This window comes from Oncorhynchus nerka, linkage group LG14 (assembly GCF_034236695.1).
Source record: "Oncorhynchus nerka isolate Pitt River linkage group LG14, Oner_Uvic_2.0, whole genome shotgun sequence".
Lineage (NCBI taxonomy): Eukaryota > Metazoa > Chordata > Actinopteri > Salmoniformes > Salmonidae > Oncorhynchus > Oncorhynchus nerka.
In genome coordinates, this window is record NC_088409.1 from 52850055 (window position 1) to 52873459 (window position 23405).

The 23405-nt window shown below is 40.1% G+C and overlaps 1 protein-coding gene across 4 annotated transcripts; it reads left to right on the forward strand.

Moving 5' to 3' along the window:
- Positions 1-345: 345 nt before the first annotated feature.
- pgm2l1 (phosphoglucomutase 2-like 1) lies at positions 346-23106 on the forward strand. 4 transcript variants are annotated; one of them, XM_029680347.1, is made up of 14 exons: positions 346-440; positions 1917-2084; positions 7113-7219; positions 8852-8936; positions 9295-9378; positions 9862-10055; positions 11120-11309; positions 11599-11696; positions 11937-12117; positions 13952-14045; positions 14455-14584; positions 20079-20268; positions 20489-20622; positions 20904-23106. In XM_029680347.1, exons 2-14 carry the CDS (start codon positions 1998-2000, stop codon positions 21004-21006), a joined length of 1677 nt encoding a protein of 558 aa, XP_029536207.1. In that variant the 5' UTR covers positions 346-440; positions 1917-1997; the 3' UTR covers positions 21007-23106. The 4 variants fall into 4 exon arrangements, with proteins under 4 accessions (XP_029536207.1, XP_029536205.1, XP_029536206.1 ...); XM_029680345.2 differs by having other exon boundaries at positions 353-963; XM_029680346.2 differs by having other exon boundaries at positions 354-627.
- The last annotated feature ends 299 nt before the right edge of the window (positions 23107-23405 follow it).

Consider the following 23405-nt stretch of genomic DNA (forward strand, 5'->3'; position numbering starts at 1 on the left):
ATGTATATTTTGATAATCATTATGTTGTTTTCTCTCCCTCTCCCGGGCATATCTGTCAGCTAAGAAACTACGTTTCCCACATTGCGCTATGAGGGTGTGAGCCCGCTGTTTTGGTGGTCCCAAATGTAGCCCCGCGACTGAAGGCTACTAGTTGGTTGTCACTAGTTACCACCACCACAAAGTCAAAATTATGTCTAAACCCCGCCTATTTAAAAAAATATATATCTTCCTAAAATGATTTACAAATATCCATAACCACACTGCTAACCTTATGCCAAACCCTAACCACAAATTAAGACCAAAAATATATATATATATTTTTTTATGACTTTTTACGACATATCCAATTTCGACTTTGTGGCTGTGGTAACTAGTCCCAACCTCTACTAACTAGTTTACCATAATAAAGACAACTTGAGTGCCAAGGCTGGTAAGGATGGGTCAGTATGTTGCTACGCTTGATAACTAGTTATAACTAGCTAGCGTGCTGTTTTCAAGTGTGTTCACGCCATCCAGATGTCCACTGCGGATGATAACATCGTACTACTACTAGTAACTAGCTAGCTCGGTCGCTCAACAACACCACTCTGCACGCCCAGCTAACGTTAGCGAGCTAGCGTCATAACGGTTTGTTAGACAATACATTTATTTTCTTATCTTCTGTTAGCTAGCTATATCTGTTTTCTGAGTTTCAGTAGCCAAAGCAAACACTCACACACAGACAACGTCAAGACCGATACGATAGCTAGGGACGTTATGTCCTGTTTGGCCTATTGCTAGCTTGTGAGTTTGCTAGTTTTGTAAACTAACGTTGGTTAACGTTAGCTACGTAGTTAGCTAGCTTGATGTTTTGCTGCACAATATCTTACTATGGAGAACAACGGAGACCTGGACCTAAATTGCCATGCAACTGGGGACGTGCGACTTGATAAGGCTATTTACCAATGGATAACGTGGGATAAGGTCAGTGAGTCAACTGTCAGTGTCATCATCATAGTTAACGAACAGTTTTTATTGACGATGTAACTTACTGACTTGGGTTGTCACTTGCCTGGTATGTCAGGTGCAAATGCCTTGTCCTTCAGATCGGTGGTCTTCTGAAATGTGTGTTTGTGTGTCTTTAATAGTGGCAGGTAGCCTAGCGGCTAAGAGCGTTGGGCCAGTATCTGTTTGGTTGCTGGTTCAAATCCCCATGCCGACTAGGTGAACAATCTGTCTGTACCTTTGAGAAAGGCACCTAAACCTAAGTCGCTCTGCATGAATGCTAAATGACTCAAATGTAAAACATGTTATGGGGGGCAAGACCTATCCTGGTGCCAGATATGTTTGTGCTAACATTCCACTCCTTGTCATTATGCCAAACAGTTTGGCATATGACAAGGTGTGGAATATTAGTACAAATAAGTCTAGTATCCAGGCAACAATTTTACCCATTTTTCTTATTACCATACTAATCGCAAAGTACAGAGCCCGGCTCATGCAGCCTCTACTCCACCCCCAACACTTGCACTGGAGCCCTAGTTTAGAAAGGCCATAAAAGCAATGGATATGGCTGACCCCCACTCTCTAAATGTCAGACTTCATAACCTTACTTGGACTGTCAGATCCATTAAGGAGCTGTAAGGGCCAAGATCTATGTCTGTTTAGATTTAAGAGGATATTCTTATATTCTGAGGATATTTAAATGCAGATTGAACAGACAAGATTAGGCTACTTTTAGCAACAGCAAGATTATCTTTTTGGTCAGTTCCAGTGTAGCTCAACCATAATGCTGAAGCAGTTGGTATTGTGTATATTTGACTCAATCTGCAAGCAGTTTTAAATTAAGTGGTGTGCAACTGTGTTGAGTAATGATGTCAGTAAGTGAGTGCTGAATGTGAAGCTAATATATTTTTGGGATGTTCTTTCCCATTCAGAATCCACAGACCAGAGCTCAGATAGAGGCCCTTTTGCTGGATGGGCAAGTTGAGGAGCTGAGGCGTAGGCTCTGCTCCAGGATGGCGTTTGGGACGGCAGGGCTGAGGGCAGCCATGGGTGCAGGCTTTGCCCTCATTAATGATCTGACCATCATCCAGTCCACACAGGTTAATAATAGTTTCCTTCTATGAGCAAACTATTCTGGCACAGGTTATGTTAAAGGTATAGACTCACTCAGCTATTATGACATCATTGTGTACAGCGGAACAACTTCCTGTTTACAGATCTCAACAACAACAACATTGGCTCAGTTCTTCGGTGGCAGTAAATCATCAACCTTGGGTTTATACCTTGTCAGACTATACATACACTCCAGCACAATACTATGCACCTTTTCAATTTGTTTATTAACTGCCAATAACCTCATTTAAGTAGAAGACTACCAAGTAGAAATTTACTTTTAAATGGAGATAGCCCACAATGGCGCTTTGTATCATTGAGGAGATTCAATTAACCTTGGGTAGGTGTGTTTTGCACTGGGTGAAAGTTGATTCTATTCCTTTTTGAACCGGGCTGCCTACTGGGCATGAGCAGGGTGCCCCGTTCAAAGCCCACGGCAAAGTTGGCTCAAAACTAAAGTGACGTAATTAAGCACGTGGAGTAATAACTACCATTGTGTTTTTCACATGCAAAAGTGATTGCTTTTGATAAATGCTTTATCTGCCTTCCCAAAGAAAACTAGTTTGAAAATTCAAATATATATTTTATGGAAAAGATATGTTGTATGTTTCTGGACGATGCACCATGCTGCCTTGTTGACAACATGACCAAGCGGCGCAGATTATGGTTTGATTTGAGAAGGGCGCTCCTCCCTCACCGCTTTTGCCCATTCACGTCACGGGCCATGGACCGGTGCTACGCGGCTCAGCACAATCCAATCTGGCCCTTGCAAAAATAGGTGTTCTCTCTTTTCCATCTGTATGGAAACAGCCAATAGTGGCAGCCCTGACAGATTTGAAGGTTGTTGTAGTTGTCTGTAAGCATTCCGCTGTGTATGATGTCATATTGATGATTTTACCTTTTAATTAAGCACAATGCTGTCGAGTGAGTCGACATAATATATCAATCACAGGTTATTGTGTTAGGCGTAATAGTGGTTTCTATATATTGGTATCAGCCATTTTAAGGTTAACCATTAATGAGATCAATGACTTTAGCATTGAAATATGGTGGTGGAGTCTCTACCTCCCAGCAGTTTTTAGATATAAGGTTTATATTGAATTGTACACATTTGGGGCAAAAAGCTGAATTGTAACATGCATAGGCCTATGTAATTAAATTACATTTTAAAAATATGAATGTAGAATCCAATATTACATTTAAGCAGTGTCAAAGGCATTGGGCTGTTGTAGTATATACACGGAGTATACAAACATTAAAACTCTTGCTCTTTCCACGACAGACTGACCAGGTGAATGCTATGATCCTTTATTGATGTCACTTGTTAAATCCACTTCAGTCAGTGTAGATAAGGAGGAGACAGGTTAAAGAAGGATTTTTAATCTTTAAGATATGGAGTTTGTATGTATGTATGCCATTCAGAGGGTGAATAGGCAATTACAAATTGAGGCTGTTCTGAGGGCGAAAGGGGCGGAAACAATATTAATGTTTGGTATAATCAGTGTATATATACCGTATATACATCAAGTGTAAAAAAAAACCCATTAAGGACACCTTCCTAATATTCAGTTGCACCCCCTTTTGCCCTCAGAACAGCCTCAATTCATTGAAGCTTTCAATGGCCCGTGTTGCTTCCCACAGTTGTCAAGTTGGCTGGATGTCCTTTGGGTGTTGGATCATTATTGATACACATGGGAAGCTATTGAGTGTGAAAAACCCAGCAGCGTTGCTGTTTTGGACACAAACGGGTGCACCTGGCACCTACTACCATATCCCTTTCAAAGGCACTTAAATATTTTGTCTTGCCCATTCACCCTCTGAGAATGGCAAACCCGACACAATCCATGTCTCAAGGCTTAAAAATGCTTCTTTAACCTGTCTCCTCCCCTAAATCTACACTGATTTTGAAGAGGATTTTACAGGTGAAATCAATAATGGATCATAGCTTTCACCTGGTCAGTCTGTCATGGGAAAGAGCAGGTGTTCCTAATGTTTTTTTTTTTACGCTCGGTGTGCACAGTTGAAGTCGGAAGTTTACATACACCTTAGCCTAATACATTTAAACTCAGTTTTTCACAATCCCTGACATTTAATCCTAGTAAAAATTCCCTGTCTTGGGTCAGTTAGGATCACCACTTTATTTTTTAAGAATGTGAAATGTCAGAATAATAGTAGAGCAAATGTTTTATTTCAGATTTGATTTCTTTCATCACATTCACAGTGGGTCAGAAGTTTACATACACTCAATTAGTATTTGGTAGCATTGCCTTTTAAATTGTTTAACTTGGGTCAAACGTTTCGGGTAGCCTTCCACAAGCTTCCCACAATAAGTTGGGTGACTTTTATCCCATTCCTCCTGACAGAGCTGGTGTAACTGAGGCAGGTTTGTAGGCCTCCTTGCTCACACATGCTTTTTCAGGTCTGCCCACAAAATATTCTATAGGATTGAGGTCAGGGATTTGTGATGGCCACTCCAATAGCTTGACTTTGTTGTCCTTAATTTTGCCATAACTTTGGAAGTATGCTTGGGGTCAGTGTCCATTTGGAAGATCCAATTGTGACCAAGCTTGAACTTCCTTGAGATGTCTTGAGATGATGCTTCAATATATCCACATAATTTTCCTGCCTCATGATGCCATGTATTTTGTGAAGTACACCAGTCCCTCCTGCAGCAAAGCACCCCCACAACATGATGCTGCCACCCCGTGCTTCACAGTTGGGATGGTGATCTTCAGCTTGCAAGCCTCCCCCTTTTTCCTCCAAACATAACGATGGTCATTATGGCCAAACAGTCCTATTTTTGTTTCATCAGACCGGAGGACATTTCTCCAAAAGTATGATCTTTGTCCCCATGTGCAGTTGCAAACCGTAGTCTGGCTTTTTTTCTGGCGGTTTTGGAGCAGTGACTTCTTCCTTGCAGAGTGGCCTTTCAGGTTCTGTTGATATTGGACTCGTTTTACTGTGGATATTGATACTTTTGTACCTGTTTCCTCCAGCATCTTCACAGGGTCCTTTGCTGTTCTGGGATTGATTTGCACTTTTCGCACCAAAGTGCGTTCATCTCTAGGAGACAGAACCCGTCTTCTTCCGGAGCGGTATGACGGCTACGTGGTCCCAAGGTGTTTATACTTGCGTACGATTGTTTGTACAGATGATTGTGGTACCTTCAGGCGTTTGGAAATTGCTCCCAAGGCTGAACCAGACTTTTGGAGGTCTACAATTTTTTTTCTGAGGTCTTTGCTGATTTGTTTTGATTTTCTCATGATGTCAATCAAAGAGGCACTGAGTTTGAAGGTAGGCCTTAAAATATATACACAGGTACACCTCCAGTTGACTCAAATGATGTCAATTAGCCTATCAGAAGCTTCTAAAGCCATGACATAATTTTCTGGAATTTCCCAAGCTTTTTAAAGGCACAGTAAACTTAGTGTATTTAAACTTCTGACCCACTGGAATTGTGATACAGTGAATTATCAGTGAAATAATCTGTCTGTCAACAATTGTTGGAAAAATGACTTGTGTCATGCACAAAGTAGATGTACTAACCGACTTGCCAAAACTATAGTTTGTTAACAAGACATTTGTGGAGTGGTTGAAAACTATTTTTTAATGACTCCAACCTAAGTGTATGTAAACTTCTGACTTCAACAGTATGTACCGTACAGTGTTTCCCCTCTGACTTTTTTCAGCAGCAGTAATGTTGCAAGGTATACCAAAACATTGGTACTTTTTCAATACTAGAACATGAAAACGGTTCAGTCCTAGAATTTTTGTTAGTTTCAGTAGTTCTGTTAAATCTGTCTCACTGATCAGCGCAGCCAAGGTCTTCTATAGCGTTACTCATTGCTAACCTGAACTGGGAGTCTGGGCTGCATAATTTTAGCTTCCCACTCATGCTACACAGAAGTTAACACACTTGAATAATGTGACATGGCATGTAGAAATGTTAAAACTGTTAATTGTTCACGAATTGTTCACGAAACAATGCCCATACAGGCTAGAACACTTTACAGTGCAAGAAGATACCAGTAGCTTCCAGCTTTGTAGGCTAACTTTCCTTGTTAGCTTACAGCTGAAGCTAACATCAATTCAAAACCCTACTACTTTGTTTGTGATTGTGCTATAATGCAAAATATGTGTTCCAAGCTGTTTGCCACTAAAAACATTTCATTCACTTATTCAGTCAAAGATGATCTATTTGCCTGAGCAAACTGTGTTTGTGTGTGCGTGTGTGTGTGTGTGTGTGTGTGTGTTGTGAGTAGGGCTGGTTGCATCCATCTTGCCTCATGAATGATGTCATTACTTGTTAGAGACAGCAAGTACTTTTATGCAAATGTTGTTGATCAGTACAGCAAAATAAGCCCCAAATGGAAGGGAAATAGATTGTTTGTTCTCTTTAGCCCCATGAAATCAGCCAGAACATGCTCAATAACTCAGTGCATGCACACAATCCTATTGAATACGCATTCACCAGTATTGTTAATAAGCCTAGGCTAAAAATTGATTTACCCAGTTTATCAATAGAGATTTACCATTCAAATAAATTATTGGTAAAAACAAAGTTATATTGATTTTATCATTGTATAATTGATTCATTAATGCATAAATGGCTGTCTCAAAAATGTCCGTAAAATTTTTGGAATAAAATCATATTGAACTCAAGAGATGCCCAACGATTGACCAGAGCAGTAGTGAAGTATCTGTCTAGATCAAGTGCCATTCTGTGACTTTGGCTAATATACATTTTTTTTTGTTGCTGGGGTATCATTTGAGTATCGTGATGTTATCGAGTATAGTGATACCAAACCTGGTATCGAAGTCAAAATTCTGGTATCGTAACAAACTGACTGTGTCTCATGGAGCACAGCACACATAGTCTAACAACCCACCTACCTACCAGAGTTTCCCTTACCTTCTTTTCAAAGTGAAAACATGAAGGTTAATAGAAAATAATAATTTAAAAGAGCTATAGACATGGCCTCATCGTTCCATTCTTTTCCCACTCCTCACTGCAGGGTATGTACAAATACCTGGCCAGGTCTTTCCCCGACTTCGGTAGCCGTGGCATAGTGGTTGGATACGACACGCGAGCGCAGGAGGCCAGTGGTTGCAACAGTGAACGGTACTATACTATACCTCCTCCTTTCTCCTCTGCAGATCATACCACCACTTGCAAACATGTATAACTGGCTACATATTAGATAGTTTTTATCCATTTACATTAAATCAGACTGTCTGTAAATATCAGTTGGCCTTTTAGTTATCTAATAACTCCTAATGTAATAATGATTGTGGCTTTGGGTTGCTCTGTTGACAGTGCAGTGTGTTATTAAGTGTGATAAAGTGTATTAGGAGGTCACATTCCTTCCTGAAGTTGTGTGATGGCAAAATAGTTGTGAATACAGATGGGCTGAGGGAGAACATTTATTGCATTCTTGGCCTACTGTTAACTGCACAAATTTCTAGAGACTAAATAATACTAGTAAATAGATGTTGTGTTGTAGGCTATTTCCCAGTTGACACGCGGGGAACCACAAACTAGAGTTTTAGAATATTAGAGAGTTTGGCGCGGCAGGTAGCCTAGAGGTTAGAGAGGTGGTAACTATATAATAGGTTAACATGTTTCAATGTCAAGAGCATTATGAATGAAACGGAACAATAGTGCAGCTGCTTTACTAAAATATGACTACTCTAGAATGAGTGACCTAAAGCAACTTTAACTCTTTGGCTTTGTTCACACACATTATATCAGTGACCACAACACTAGTGCAGTACTCAACCATAGCTTACTGCTATGACTATAAAAATAAATATCTTGGGATCGAAAATTGGTCAATTCTCCATGAAAAAATATGATTGCCGTCCAACTACTACGATTGAAGCTAGATCTACTCAGGGTTTTCTTAAGATAACCAGCTTCAATTAGCTTCACATTACAGATCAGGCTTCATCTGCACTATGACGGTGGACATGGCTCGTCCATCTGCCGCTAACTCTAGCAGACTTGTAACTGTGCATGCATGTCGCACGTGGCTAGTGGAACACCAAACTTTTCATTTGGACAATGCTGAACATCAATCCATGGGCGAGTCATTACCACATTTTCATTTGTGCCGAAAGCAAAGTTATCTTGCAAATTCAGCAGGCTATGGTGTGAAATAGGCATATTGAAGTGCCATATTTATTTTATTACTTCTCATAATGCCGTCTTTGGTGTGCTTTTCAATGCACAAGCACCTTTTTCCCACTATTATCGATACAATAATTTTATTAAGTCATACAAGTTTTACTGTGCGTGAAGTTTCAAATGCATTCTGTCATTACTAAACGTGTAATGAGATAGGTATTTTAACATGACTATTTTTGAACACACAAAAAAACATTTGATTATCAAAATATTATATATAAGGGGATGATGACGCAATCTTTGGGAGAGGGAGGGAATCTGATTTCATTGGTCCTCAAACTCGCGGCTCAAACACTTCATTCGGGATGAATGGAGTTAGCCCTGAGTTAGTCTGCCCGGGGAGCAGGTTAGTTCTGAAGGATTAATTGTCATCGAAATTGACCTATCTAAAAGGTGAGCCACTTTTGTGGTACGGGTTATCCCGAGTTGATCTCAGAGTTGACCAAAGTTACCTCGCTAACTCCTCAAACTACATACAGCACACAGTAAAGCAACAACAAAAAAATTACAATGGACTATTTAGTATTATTCTTCTAAAGAAATTATGTTCTCTTTTTTATTCCACAGACTTGCCCGGTTGACTGCAGCTGTGATGCTTTGTAAAGATATTCCTGTGTTTCTTTTCTCCACATATGTCCCAACTCCCTTTGTGGTAAGATCAAATATATTGAATTGAACTATTTCATTCAAATTAAAGCCTGTCCACTTTATCCCTCCTTGGACAATCACTTGTTTCTTGGTTGCTTACCAATTTGTTTCCTATATACTGGTGATGTCATATACGAAGGGCCAGGTAATTTACCTGGCCATGTGACCTGACCAGACCAGGAAGAAATCTATGCCTTAGTTATAATGGTTTTTAATGGCCAGATTGTGTCTTCAGGAAAAACCTCTGGACGTACTTATATGGCTATACAGCTGGTAAAGTCAAAGTCTCAGCCCTTTCAAAATAGGCTAAGAATTACATTAATTTAGTTCCCAAGGCCTTACTGTTTTGTGATCTCTCCTAGCCATATGCTGTAAAGAGGCTGGGCGCTGCAGCTGGTGTGATGGTCACTGCCTCTCACAACCCTAAAGAGGACAATGGATACAAGGTATCAGACTTCTGCTTTTCATCTTACCAGGGTCACTTGAGTCAAGGCATGAAGCGTACAGCATCTAGAATCCTTGTTGAACTAAAAGCTTTTAACACTGCATTTTGTAGGGGACTGTATGTTATTTATCATACAAGAAAAAAAAAATATTCCTTTTATTCCTGGTGTTTTATTACTAGCTAATGATATCCTAAGGCAGGGTTAACAAACTCTGTCTTTGGGGCCCCACCCGGGTGCACTTTTAGTTTGTTTCCATAGCACTACACAGTTGATTCAAATAATCAAAGCTTGATGATGAGTTGATTATTTGGATCAGCTGTGTAGTGGTAGGGCAAAAAAACTAAACGTGCACCCAGGGGGGTCCCGAGGACCGAGTTTGGGAAACCCTGTCCTAAGGGGAGGTTGAATTAGGTATGCCATACAATGTTAAGATATTAAGCTGTGCATTAGCATTTGGTACAGTGTCTTGCTTTTCTTTTGAAGGTTTACTGGCACAATGGAGCTCAGATCTCTTCTCCTAACGACAAGGAGATCCTGAAGTGCATTGAAGAGAGCTCAGAGCCATGGAGCGAGTCCTGGAACGAGAGTTTGGCAGACAACAGTCCACTGAGGAGCGATCCACTGAGGGAGATATCCAAAAAGTATATGGAGGACCTCAGCTCTGTTTGTTTCCACAGGTACCAATTCACAGTGCTAGGAGTCTGTACTTTAGAAAGTGATCACAAGTAGTTAATGCTGATTTATTCACAGTGGCGTGTGCTGCCTTTAAGAATTGGATATTAGGTCAATGTTAGGTAAATTGGATACTGGGTAAAGTCCCCCCTTATCTCAGCTCGCTGGTCACCATAGCAGCACCCACCTGTAGCACGCGCTCCATCAGGTATTATCTCTCTGGTCACCCCCAAAACCAATTCTTCCTTTGGCCGCCTCTCCTTCCAGTTCTCTGCTGCCAATGACTGGAACGAACTACAAAAATCTCTGAAACTGGAAACACTTATCTCCCTCACTAGCTTTAAGCACCAGCTGTTAGAGCAGCTCACAGATTACTGCATCTGTACATAGCCCATCTATAATTTAGCCCAAACAATTACCTCTTTCCCTACTATATTTATTTATTTATTTTGCTCCTTTGCACCCCACCCCCTATCTCTACTTTGCACATTCTTCCACTGCAAATCAACCATTTCAGTGTTTTACTTGCTATATTGTATTTACTTCGCCACCATGGCCTTTTTTGCCTTTGCCTCCCTTATCTCACCTCACTTGCTCACATTGTATATAGCCTTATTTTTCTACTGTATTATTGACTATGTGTGTGTTTTACAACAACACAGAGTTACACATGGAGTATGTGTCAAACTGCTTTGCTTTATCTTGGCCAGGTCACAATTGTAAATGAGAACTTGTTCTCAACTTGCCTACCTGGTTAAATAAAGGTGAAATAAATCAAAAATAAAATTAATTCAGAAAATTATGATTTAGGATGTAATTGGGAGCCGTCAAACACATTTATTATGAAGCAGGGAGCTGGCAAACACCCTCACACTGGCTGTGAACGTGTTGTAGTTATCACAGATGTTTATTTTAATTACCCCCGATCACCTTTCCATATTCAATTTGTTGAATTGTTTGAATTCTGAGTCAGAAAAATTGTGTCCACAATGAATTTTGCAGCAAACACAATTCATATTTGTTGAATAAAAAACACGCATATATATGTTTTTACTTGCTTGTTTCTCAGAGAACTCAACACCAAGTCCCCGTTGAAGTTCGTGCACTCGTCCTTTCACGGAGTAGGGCATGACTACGTCCAGCAGGCTTTCCGGGCATTTGGGTTCCCCCCTCCTATCCCTGTGCCAGAACAGAAAGATCCTGATCCAAACTTCTCCACTGTCAGCTGTCCAAATCCAGAGGAAGGAGAGTCTGTTTTGGTGAGGAAATATTAAATCAATTCACCTAACTTTTCAGTGCTATCTGTGTAACAGATTTGCTACACTAGATGCACAATTCTTGCTGTGTGTGAATTGTAGTCAATGCAGCCTACTACTCGGGTCAAGCGAGCAGCACGTGAAGGAAGTGTTAATGCGGCAGCCTCGTTCGTGTCTCTAGCATAAAATTACTGTATTTTTTTTCTACAAATTGGTGTGCATCTCACTCCCGTGAATATAAAGTGGCTTGTGCGTCCTCCATGATTGTTTTTTAAATATTCTGGTGTTGTAGGAGCTCTCCCTTCGCCTTGCTGAGAGAGAGAATGCCACGATTGTCATGGCAACTGATCCAGATGCAGATCGGTTGGCTGTTGCAGAGCAATCTGACAGGTAAAATACCTGATACAAATGTAGCCTACTCTCTTAAAATATAATTATAATACTAATTACTGGACCACAAGCTATTACTGAAATGCACAGATCTAATGTCATTTTGTTCAAAGGCCAAGAGCTTTTCCTGACCATGTGATCTGCTAGTGAGAACTCTGGGCCCTGGTTGTTAGCTACAACATGTTTTTCCTGCTGAGATGACAACTCTTGACCTTAGCTTTGTCGTCATGTTCTGTCTAGGTGCCGATGGAAAGTTTTCACAGGTAATGAACTTGCAGCTCTGCTGGGCTGGTGGATGCTGTTCAATTGGAAGGAGACTCACCCAGACCCGGCTGATAGGGAGAGGATGTACATGCTGGCCACCACCGTCTCTTCCAAGATCCTCAAGGCCTTTGCACGGATAGAGGGCTTCCATTTTGAAGTACGTAAGTTTTCCTCCTCCGGGTGAATGAAGCATGGTTGGAGGTCGAGCAATATACACCCTTAGCTTTCAGACTTAATTAATCTGGTTGCGTTGCCTGCAGTCACGATAGTAGCATGAGAGCCCTCTGCCAGGTGCTCAAAAACCTCACCTCTGAAACCAAACGGTTGCAGAGGGATAACTGGACTCAAAATCTGTCTCCAGCAGGTGGCGTTTTGTGTGGGGATTTTTTCGCTCACCAAGCGAGGCGTTTTTGTATGGAGGTCATTGTAACGGCTTACTTGCTATGTGAGGCTTATTTAATCGAATAGAAGTTTCGTAATGCTTACGTTGTTACGAGTGTACTGATATAATTAAGGACATGTGACATCCCGTCAACTTTGATTAAAAAAAACATCTTCTATCGAAGTTGTGCCTGTTGTTCAGACGCGTACCTGCCCTCTTGTTGGCTTGAATGGTCCCACCTGATCTTGCTGACTACATTTTTTAAGAAATGTATTTTAATTCAGTGTCTGGTCTAAAAGTCGACCGATTATGTTTTTTCAACGGCGATACTGATACCGATTATTGGAGGACCAAAAAAGCCGATACCGATTAATCGGCCAATTTAAAAATAAAAAAAATTGTGTAATAATGACAATTACAACAATACTGAATGAACACTTATTTTACCTTAATATAATACATCAATAAAATCAATTTAGCCTCAAGTAAATAATGAAACATGTTCAATTTGGTTTAAATAATGCAAAAACAAAGTGTTGGAGAAGAAAGTAAAAGTGCAATATGTGCTATGTAAGAAAGCTAACATTTCAGTTCCTTGCTCAGAACATGAGAACATATGAAAGCTGGTGGTTCCTTTTAACATGAGTCTTCAATATTCCCAGGTAAGAAGTTTTAGGTTGTAGTTATTATAGGAATTATAGGACTATTTCCCTCTATACCATTTTTATTTCATTAACCTTTGACTATTGGATATTCTTATAGGCACTTTAGTATTGCCAGTGTAACAGTATAGCTTCCGTCCCTCTCCTCGCTCCTCCCTGGGCTCGAACCAGCAACACAACGACAATTAGCGCACGCTAACTAGCTAGCCATTTCACTTCAGTTACACCAGCCTCATCTCGGGAGTTGATAGGCTTGAAGTCATAAACAGCGCAACGCTTGACGCACAACGAAGAGCTTCTGGCAAAACACACGAAAGTGCTGTTTGAATGAATGTTTACGCGCCTGCTTCTGCCTACCACCGCTCAGTCAGATTATATGCAACGCAGGACACGCTAGATAATATCTAGTAATATCATCAACCATGTGTAGTTAACTTGTGATTATGATTGATTGTTTTTTATTAGAGAAGTTTAATGCTAGCTAGCAACTTACCTTGGCTTACTGCATTCGCGTAACAGGCAGTCTCCTTGTGGAGTGCAACGAGAGAGAGGCAGGTCGTTATTGCGTTGCTGACAAGGTGAAAATCTGTTCTGCCCCTGAACAAGGCACAGTTCCTAGGCCGTCATTGAAAATAAGAATGTGTTCTTAACTGACTTGCCTAGTTTAATAAAGGTAAATAAAAATATTTTTATTATTATTCTTTTTTTTAAATCGGCGCCCAAAAATACCGATTTTCCGATTGTTATGAAAACTTGAAATCGGCACTAATTAATCGGCCATTCCGATTAATCGGTCGACCTCTAGTCTGGTCAATATAATATAGAATCTGTGACAGAAGCAAACAGGTGGAAATGGAGTGGGACCTACCTGAATTTGTCCAATAAACACTTGTTTACATTTTTCTACATTGTGCCCTAAGATTGCACCCCTGTTCACTCTGTTTCAGGAAACATTGCCTGGTTTCAAATGGATCGGAAAGAAAATACACGAGTTGGCAAAAACGGGGAATGAAGTGATCTTCGCCTTTGAGGAGTCTATAGGTTAACAAATCTCTTTCAGTTCTTACAACATTTGCTTTGTCGTTTATGGTGAAAGCAGTTTGAAACTTTGAATATAAAGTCATGGTGGTGGTATCCACTATTGCAAACAATTAATGATCAATCCTGAACATAATATAAGGCTTTATCAAATGATTTTGAGTTGATCAACCAATTTGCCTATTTGAAACATTTCAAGGTATCTTTAATGCATATTATAGAAAACAGTTCAATTTAATTGAGAATATGTGAAAATGTTTCAATTTGCAGTTGTACCAAATGGGTTGATCAGTACACTGTTTACCCGAGGTACAGACAGGCTGCTAAAGGAGGGAGAGCTGCAGTGACCATTGGACTAGTATTTTATAAATATGCCCTGAAATGTCTTTTTGTTTTGTCTGGTGTGTTTCAGGATTCCTGTGCGGCAGCATGGTCCCAGATAAGGATGGAGTGAGTGCAGCTGTGGTTGTGGCTGAGATGGCCTCTTATCTTTACAACAAGAACCTGACCCTTCATCAGCAGCTAGAGAACATCTTTGAAATGTAGGTGTCATTCCAGTTTCCTCCTATACCCCGCGTTCTGGTTTACTGAGTTTATTTGGTATCACTTTACATTAAGTGCCCTAAAATCGCTGTATCTACATGGTTGTTAGTTCACTGGAATAACTAGGTAGTAGGTACACATTGTCACAACTGTGATACTATAACCGACTACCTGACTATGTAACATAGTGTTAAATGGAATACCAAAACTTTGGGTACTCTTTTGATACAAGAACATGAAAAATGGTTCGGTAGTAGAATTTTTGTTACTTTCAGTACTTCTATCAAATGTGTCTCGCAATGTATACTGACTGAGCGGATCATGTCTGTCTAGTAATATGTGCAAATTTTCTCAATGGGACAGTAGTAGGATAAGCTACCTGATCTTGCACATGCAACGCTGAGTAAGCTAACCAAGCGCAAGCCACTTTTGAGAAGTTAGGAGCGCAGGATAATTTGGAGAGATATATATATATATATAATACACACAGTGGCAAGAATTACCTGGACTTCTACATAAATTAGTCATAAAATTGGATCTGATCTTCATCTTAGTCACAACAGAGAAACACAGTGTGCTTCAACTAATAACACACAAATTATTGTATTTTTCTTGTCTATATTGAATACATCATTTAAACATTCACAGTTTAGGTTGGAAGAAGTTTGTGAACCCCTAGGCTAATGACTTTTCCAAAAACTAATTGGAGTCAGAAGTCCGCTAACCTGTAGTCAAATCAATGAGATGCGATTGGAGATGTTGGTTAGAGCTGCCCTGCCCTGTAAAAAACACTCACAAAATTTGAGTTTGCTATTCACAAGAAGCATTGCCTGATGTGACCCATGCCTCAAACAAAAGAGATCTCAGAAGACCTACGATTACAAATTGTTGACTTGCATAAAGCTGGTAAAGGTTACAAAAGTATCTCTAAAAGCCTTGATGTTCATCAGTCCAAGGTAAGACAAGTTGTCTATAAATGGAGAAAGTTCAGCACTGTTGCTACTCTCCCTAGGAGGGGCCGTCCTGCAAAGATGACTACAAAATGCTCAATGAGGTTAAGAAGAATCCTAGAATGTCAGCTAAAGACTTACAGAAATCTCTGGAACATGCTAACATCTCTGTTGACGAGTCTACAATACATAAAACATTCAACATTGGGGGACACTACAGAAGAAGCCCCTGCTGCCCAAAGAAAACATTGCTGCACGTCTGAAGTTCGCAAAAGAGCACCTGGATGTTCCACAGCACTTCTGGCAAAATATTCTGTGGACAGAAGTTGAGTTGTTTGGAAGGAACACACAATACTATTTGTGGATAAAAAAGGCACAGCATACCAACATCAAAACCTCATCCCAACTGTAAAGTATGGTGGAGGGAGCATCATGGTTTGGGGCTGCCTCAGGGCCTAGACGGCTTGCTATCATCAACAGAAAAAATGAATTCCCAAATTTATCAAGACATTTTGCAGGAACATGTTAAGCAATTTGTCCGCCATTTGAAGCTCAACATAAGGTGGGTGATGCAACAGGACAACGATCCAAAACCCAGAAGTAAATCAAGAACAGAATGGCTTCAACAGAACACTCCGATTGAGATGCTGTGGCATGACCTCGAGCGGTTCACACCAGACATCCTAAGATTATTGCTGAACTGAAACAGTTTTTTGTAAAGATGAATGGTCCAAAATTGTGCAGGTCTGATCCGCAACTACAGAAATGGTTTGGTTGAGGTTATTGCTGCCAAAGGATGGTCAAGCAGTTATTAAATCCAAGAGTTCACATACTTTTCCCACCCTACACTGTGAATGTTTACACGGTGTGTTCAATAAAGACATGAAAACGTGTAATTGTTTGTGTGTTATTAGTTTAAGCAGACTGTGTTTGTCTATTGTTGTGACTTAGATGAAGATCAGATCCAATTTTATGACCAATTTATGCAGAAATCCAGGTAATTCCAAAGGGTTCACATACTTTTTCTTGCGTGTGTGTGTGTGTGTGTGCAGTTGAAGTCGGGAGTTTACATACACCTTAGCCAAATACATTTAAACTCAGTTTTTCACAATTCCTGACTTTTAATCCTATTAAAAATTATCTGTCTTAGGGCAGCTAGGATCACCACTTTATTTTAAGAATGTTAAATGTCAGAATAATAGTGTAGAGAGTGATTCATTTCAGCTTTTATTTATTTCATCACATTCACAGTGGGTCAGAAGTTTACATACACACAATTAGTATTTGGTAGTGTTGCCTTTAACTTTATTGTTTAACTTGGGTCAAACGTTTCGGGTAGCCTTCCACAAGCGTCCCACAATAAGTTGGGTGAATTTTTGCCCATTGCGCCTGACAGAGCTGGTGTAACTGAGTCAGGTTTGTAGGGCTCCTTGCTCGCACACGCTTTTTCAGTTCTTCCCACAAAATGTTCTATAGGATTGAGGTCAGGGCTTTGTGATGGCCACTCCAACCTTGACTCTGTTGTCCTTAAGCCATTTTGCCACAACTTTGGAAGTATGCTTGGGGTCCATTTGGAAGACCCATCTGCCACCAAGCTTTAACTTCCTGACTGATGTCTTGAGATGTTGCTTTAATATATCCACATAATGTTCCTTTCTCATGATGTCATCTATTATGTGAAGTGCACCAGTCCCTCCTGCAGCAAAGTACCCCCACAACATGATGCTGCCACCCCCGTGCTTCACATTTGGGATGGTGTTCTTCTGCTTGCAAGCCTCCCCCTTTTTCCTCCAAACATAACTATGGTCATTATGGCCAAACAGTTCTATTTTTGTTTCATCAGACCAGAGGTCATTTCTCCAAAAAGTGTAATCTTTGTTCCCATGTGCAGTTGCAAACCGTAGTCTTTTTTATGGTGGTTTTGGAGCAGTGGCTTCCTTGCTGAGTGGCCTTTCAGGTTATGTCAATATAGGACTTGTTTTACTGTGGATATAGATACTTTTGTACCTGTTTCCTCCAGCATCTTCACAAGGTCCTTTGCTGTTATTCTGGGATTGATTTGCACTTTTCTCACCAAAGTACGTTCATCTCTAGATACTGAACGGGTCTCCTTCCTGAGCGGTATGGCGGCTGTGTGGTCCCATGGTGTTTATACTTGCGTAATATTGTTTGTACAGATGAACGTGGTACCTTCAGGCTTTTGGAAATTGCTCCCAAGGATGAACCAGACTTGTGGAGGTCTAAATGTATTTTCCTGAGGTCTTGGCTGATTTCTTTTGATTTTCCCATGATGTCAAGCAAAGAGGCACTGAGTTTGAAGGTAGGCCTTGAAATATATCTGCAGGTACACATCCAATTGACTCAAATGATGTCAATTAGCCTATCAGAAGCTTCTAAAGCCATGACATAATTTTCTGGAATTTTCCAAGCTATATATATATACACACACACACACATATACATTAGGGCTTCTGCCAACAAAATGGGTAACAAACAGTAAAATCAGGCACCCCATAGTAGAATAGTTTACCTATCTACCTAGTCGGCTTGTTGTGCGTTCTAATGCGAGAAATTCCTCTCGCGGCGCATTCAAGTTGCAAGTGCAAAAGGCAGAGAACCATGCATTCTTATAAGCAGTCAATGCACAACATTTCTCAATGCAATTGCTGGAAAACACTTCCATCGCTACCTAATTTCAGTGCAAACTGCACTGTTTTGAAAGAGTATATCAGCAGTTAGTGCTCTGCAATTCAAACTGACTGCATAGGGTAGGACCAGGGCTAAATGTAACAAAGGGTCAATTGTAACTGGTAGGCACTACGTTATATTCACTGTTTATGCAATTTTTTGGGAGACATTAAAGTCCTCATTACGTTGCTAACTAGTAACATCATCATGTTTAGAGTTTGGGATCTAGCTAATGATTAGCCCAATGGGGTATGGATATGGGAAACCCCATGCTTCAGCCTATTTATTATCAGTTGGGCTACAGATGATAATGCTTATTGCTAATAGCACACCAACCTGATTTTAATATGGATCATGTATTTGCTATAATCCAATATGTTATTGGGTTTATTTCTGGGGAAATGAGGACTGACCTTCTCACAGTTGTTCTCCCTGCTTTCATTTTTTGCCGTGGTATCATTTTGCTGTCTAGTATCATAATACCTAATCTGGTAAAATTCTGGTATCGCAACAACACTAACTACCCTAGAAATATATACACTATATATACAAAAGTATGTGGACAGCCCTTCAAATAAGTGGTTTTGGCTATTTTTGGCTATTTCAAGCCACACAAAATCGAGCATACAGCTATGCAATCTACATAGACAAACATTAGCTGTTGAATAGCCTTACTGAAGAGCTCAGTGACTTTCAACATGGCACTGTCATAAGCTTGTCAACTTTCTGCCCTGCTAAAGCTGCCCCGGTCAACTGTAAGTGCTGTTATTGTAAAGTGGAAACGTATAGGAGCAAGAACGGTTAAGCCGCGAAGTGGTAGGCCACACAAGCTCACAGAACGGGACCACTGAGTGCTGAATAGCGCAGGACATAAAAATGGCCAGTCCTTTGTTGCAACACTCACTACCGAGTTCCAAACTGCTTCTGAAAGCAACATCAGACACAATAACTGTTTGTCGGGAGCATCATTAAATGGGTTTCTATGGCCGAGCAGCCGCACACAAGCCCAAGATCACCATACGCAATGCCAAGCGTCGGCTGGAGTAGTGTAAAGCTCGCCGCCATTGGACTCCAGAGCAGTGGAAACTTGTTCTCTGGAGTGATGAATCACACTTCACCATCTGGCAGTACGACGGACTAATCTGTGTTTGGCGGATGCCAGGAGAATGCTGCCTGCTCAAATGCATAGTGCCTGTAAAGTTTGGTGGAGGAATAATGGTCTGGGGCTGTTTTTCATAGTTCGGGCTAGGGAAATCTTAACGCTTAAGCGTACAATGACATTCCAGATGATTCTGTGCTTCCAACTTTGTGGCAACAGTTTCGGCAAGACCCTTTCCTGTTTCAGCATGACAATGCCCCCGTGCACAAAGCAAGGTCCATACAGAAATTGTTTGTCGAGATCGCTGTGTAGGAACTTGACTGGCCTGCACAGAGCCCTGACCTCAACCCCATCAAACACCTTTGGGATGAATTGGAAGCTGACTGCGAGCCAGGCCAAATCGCCCAACAATCAGTGCCCGACCTCACTAAGGATCTTGTGGCTGAATGGAAGCACGCCCCCGTAGCAATATTCCAACATTTCGTGGAAAGCCTTCCCAGAAGAATGGAGGCTGTTACAGCAGCAAAGGGAGGACCAACTCCATATGAATACCCATGATTTTGGAATGAGATGTTCGACGAGCAGGTGTCCACATACTTTTAGTGTAGTTTCTGATAAGTTAAGGTTTGTTGTGTTTTTGCACCATAAAGTTGGCCGTTTTTATTTCAGCTTCCCTTTATTGATTTACCATAAATATCCATTGTCTCTCTCTTCTCCAGTCAAATGCTAATATCCTTTACTGTTGTTGTCCTTCAGTTACGGTTATCACATTTCCACAACGTCATATGTCATCTGCCACGACCCCCCTACTGTCAAGAGAATATTCACACGTCTTCGGAACTTTGAGGGCGAGAACACTTACCCCAGATCCTCGGGTGGACACAGCATTGTGGACGTGAGAGATGTGACTACAGGATATGATAGTAGTCAACCTGACAAATTTTGCGTAAGTGTAATGTTGTGGTTTATTTTTTATTTTTTTCATACATTAGTATGCTTGCAGAATGAGTAGTTTAATTGAATTGGGTTTTGAACATTGAGAATATAATAATTCTCGTAATAGTGTAATGTTGTGGTTTATTTAAATTTTATTTCATACATTAGTGTACTTCAAATTGAATGGTTCATAATGAGAGGTATAGGTAAAAACTCCCATCCTCTCTCAGGTGCTACCTATGACAAAGAGCAGCCAAATGATCACCTTCACTCTGCAGAATGGGATCGTGGCCACACTAAGGACCAGTGGCACAGAGCCAAAGATTAAGTTCTACACAGAATTCTGTGCACCACCCGGAAAAAGGTTTGTGTTGAGTCTAACGGCGCCCCCTTCTACTAGCAATGACACACTGGAGGACCAGCTAGGGCTAGCTACAGTGTTACGGAATAGTTCCAAAAGCACCAGTATAGTTTCAGTATTTTAGTGGCAGAGATGGTAGGAAAAAGTGTGTTGGACCTGGTTTAAGCTATAGTGTAAGACGAATGGCTGCACATTTGGGGCAATTAAGGTAAAGCCAAGCCATAGACGAGCTAGCATTGTAAAAATGTTTTGCATTTTAAAATGGTTTTTATTTTGGCTTTCAGTGACATCTCAAGTCTTGAGGAGGAACTTAAGAAAGTAACAGATACTCTCGTCGAGGAGTTTCTGGAGCCTGATAAGAACAACTTGATTCGCCGATCAATCTAGTTGGGCTTTTCATCTCTATACAGATGCATCGGTCGTATTGTTGTACTATCCTGCTTATGTTCTATTAATGTTTTTCCTAACTGTGAAACCAAAATGTACTTCAGACTATTGCTTGTCTGGGTTTTTTCATTTGGTGTGCAAGGTGGGTTACGTGGATTAATATGCAGGAGTAGAATTTGTAAACCAGAATCTGTTTTTGAGGATTTTCCATTTATCTCAAATAAGTAGCCTAAGGTATACACCAGGACAGTCTGTGCCGTTCCATGAGACAAAATCGCAATGAGGTGAGATGACATGCAGCCCCCAGACAAGGTTTACTCATGAAAATGCCTCTTCTCCATTGTAGTGCACATACCCATACCACTAGTCCTTTTGTTCCTAGTAGGCTGTGCTAATAGGCACACCTAATAGATGTGTATGTGGTATATGAACAGTACCTCTCACTTGTCGCATGCTGCTTCTAATCTATGTACAGTTGATAAACTGTACCCAAAGGCTAAGTATTGTAAGGTATGACATTGCACATGTACGTAATGCAAATGCCACTCCTGCCTCCCCATCTGTTACATTGCATCAGTGAGCGTTACAGCTTCAATCATTTCATAGTCTTAACACCTGTACTCTGTAAGTACCCATATCAAAATGGTAATCCAGAAAGGAAGAAATACACTACGTGGCCAAAAGTATGTGGACACCCCTTAAAATGTGCTGACAGGTGTATAAAATGGAGCACACAGCCATGCAATCTCCATAGACAAATATTGGCAGTAGAATGGCCCATACTGAAGAGTGTCGGCTAGAGTGGTGTAAAGCTCGCCGCCATTGGACTCTGGAGCAGTGGAAACGCATTCTCTGGAGTCATGAATCACACTTCACCATCTGGCAGTGTGACGAACAAATCTGGGTTTGGCGGCTACCAGCAGAAAGCTCCCTGCCTAAGTTTGGTGGTGGAGGAATAATGGTTGGGGGGCTGTTTTTCATGGTTCGGGCTAGGCCCCTTAGTTCCAGTGCATTATTAGCCCTATGTTCACCTGAATGCCAAAGTCTGTTTATTTGTTGCTTTCTTGCTAAACAAGTCACCTGTTATGTACATTTTGTCATTTCAATTTTGACATTTATTTTTTTCCTCATTTAGGAGACTTTGTAGTCACAGCAATATGTTTTAACTACTGTGTTATTTTTTTGAAAGGGGAATTCACATATAACAAATTTATGTATTAGACCAACAATTGTAATTGTAACCCTTAAATTTAAAAAATGTAGTGCCGTGGAATTCCAAAGTCTTTACTGCAACTGTCATTTTGAAAATGACCATGTTAGTCATTTTTTTGTTTCAGGTAAAAAAAATCATATTAAATGTTTTACTGTGTCTGTAAAATGTTGTGCAGATGAGTAGTTGACTACCTTGAATTTCAAAATATTAGCTTGTATGTATTGTCAACCTAAAAAGGATGAAAGTTGTATTTCTTAAAGGAAAACTCCACCCCAAAACTATAATTGTATTTGTTTAATTTGTCCATTGTTGATATGTTGCATGTCATCAATTAAATTGGAGTAATGAAACAAACTCAAATAAAATCTAATTTTATTTGTCACATGCACCGAATGCTTAAATGTTCCTTTCAGCAAATGTTTGTAAAACAATTGTTGTGCAATATTTATTTCATTTTTTTATTTTTATTATGTAACTGTTTTACTCTGTTCTCCAGACCCACCTAAACTTCAATTATTTAATTTGACTACATTATATATATTTTTATGCAACACATTTAGCCAATGCCTGTAATATCAATGATTCAATACCATAACCTGTACGAATTAATATTGTACATATTTAAGATATCGGATAGCAATCCCAAAGTAAAGACATTCTATTGAATTGTCAGAATATGAATATAGAGCATATATTTTCAATTGTATCTAGGAGGATAAGAAAAATGCTTGAAATTTTTGGTGATGTTCAAGGCTTCTGTTAAGTATTTGTTTCTTGTTTCTGAAATTATATCAGGATTCCAATCCAAATGTGTACATTGACACATCTCCTTGTTACATGCGTATGCTTGTTATTCCACCAATAAACTCTGGTTTGCCTAAAAAGTAGTTGTGATCCATTTATTCTGAGGAACACTAAAGAACCTTCCTGCTAACACTAAAAAGGGGCATGATTTACTGCGATGTTTGAGAGGTGACAATCTTAAAACAACACTTTCCCCAGTACTATAGCCATAAGATGTATTGACATATGCATAATGAATTGTACCTCTAAAGCTTTAATTTACAGAAAAATATATATATATAATCAGTAATTGTAATTCGCTCTGGATAAGAAGAGCTTAATGACTAAAATGTAAATGTCTACAAAGGTAAAACACAACCCTATATTCAGGCTTATCAAAATG

Coding starts and splice junctions, on each gene's coding strand:
- pgm2l1 (XM_029680345.2), top strand. CDS start 871: ATGGAGAACAACGGAGACCTGGACCTAAATTGCCATGCAACTGGGGAC. Junction 9,379..9,861: donor AAGAGGACAATGGATACAAG/GTATCAGACTTC, acceptor TTTCTTTTGAAG/GTTTACTGGCACAATGGAGC. Junction 12,118..13,951: donor TAGAGGGCTTCCATTTTGAA/GTACGTAAGTTT, acceptor ACTCTGTTTCAG/GAAACATTGCCTGGTTTCAA.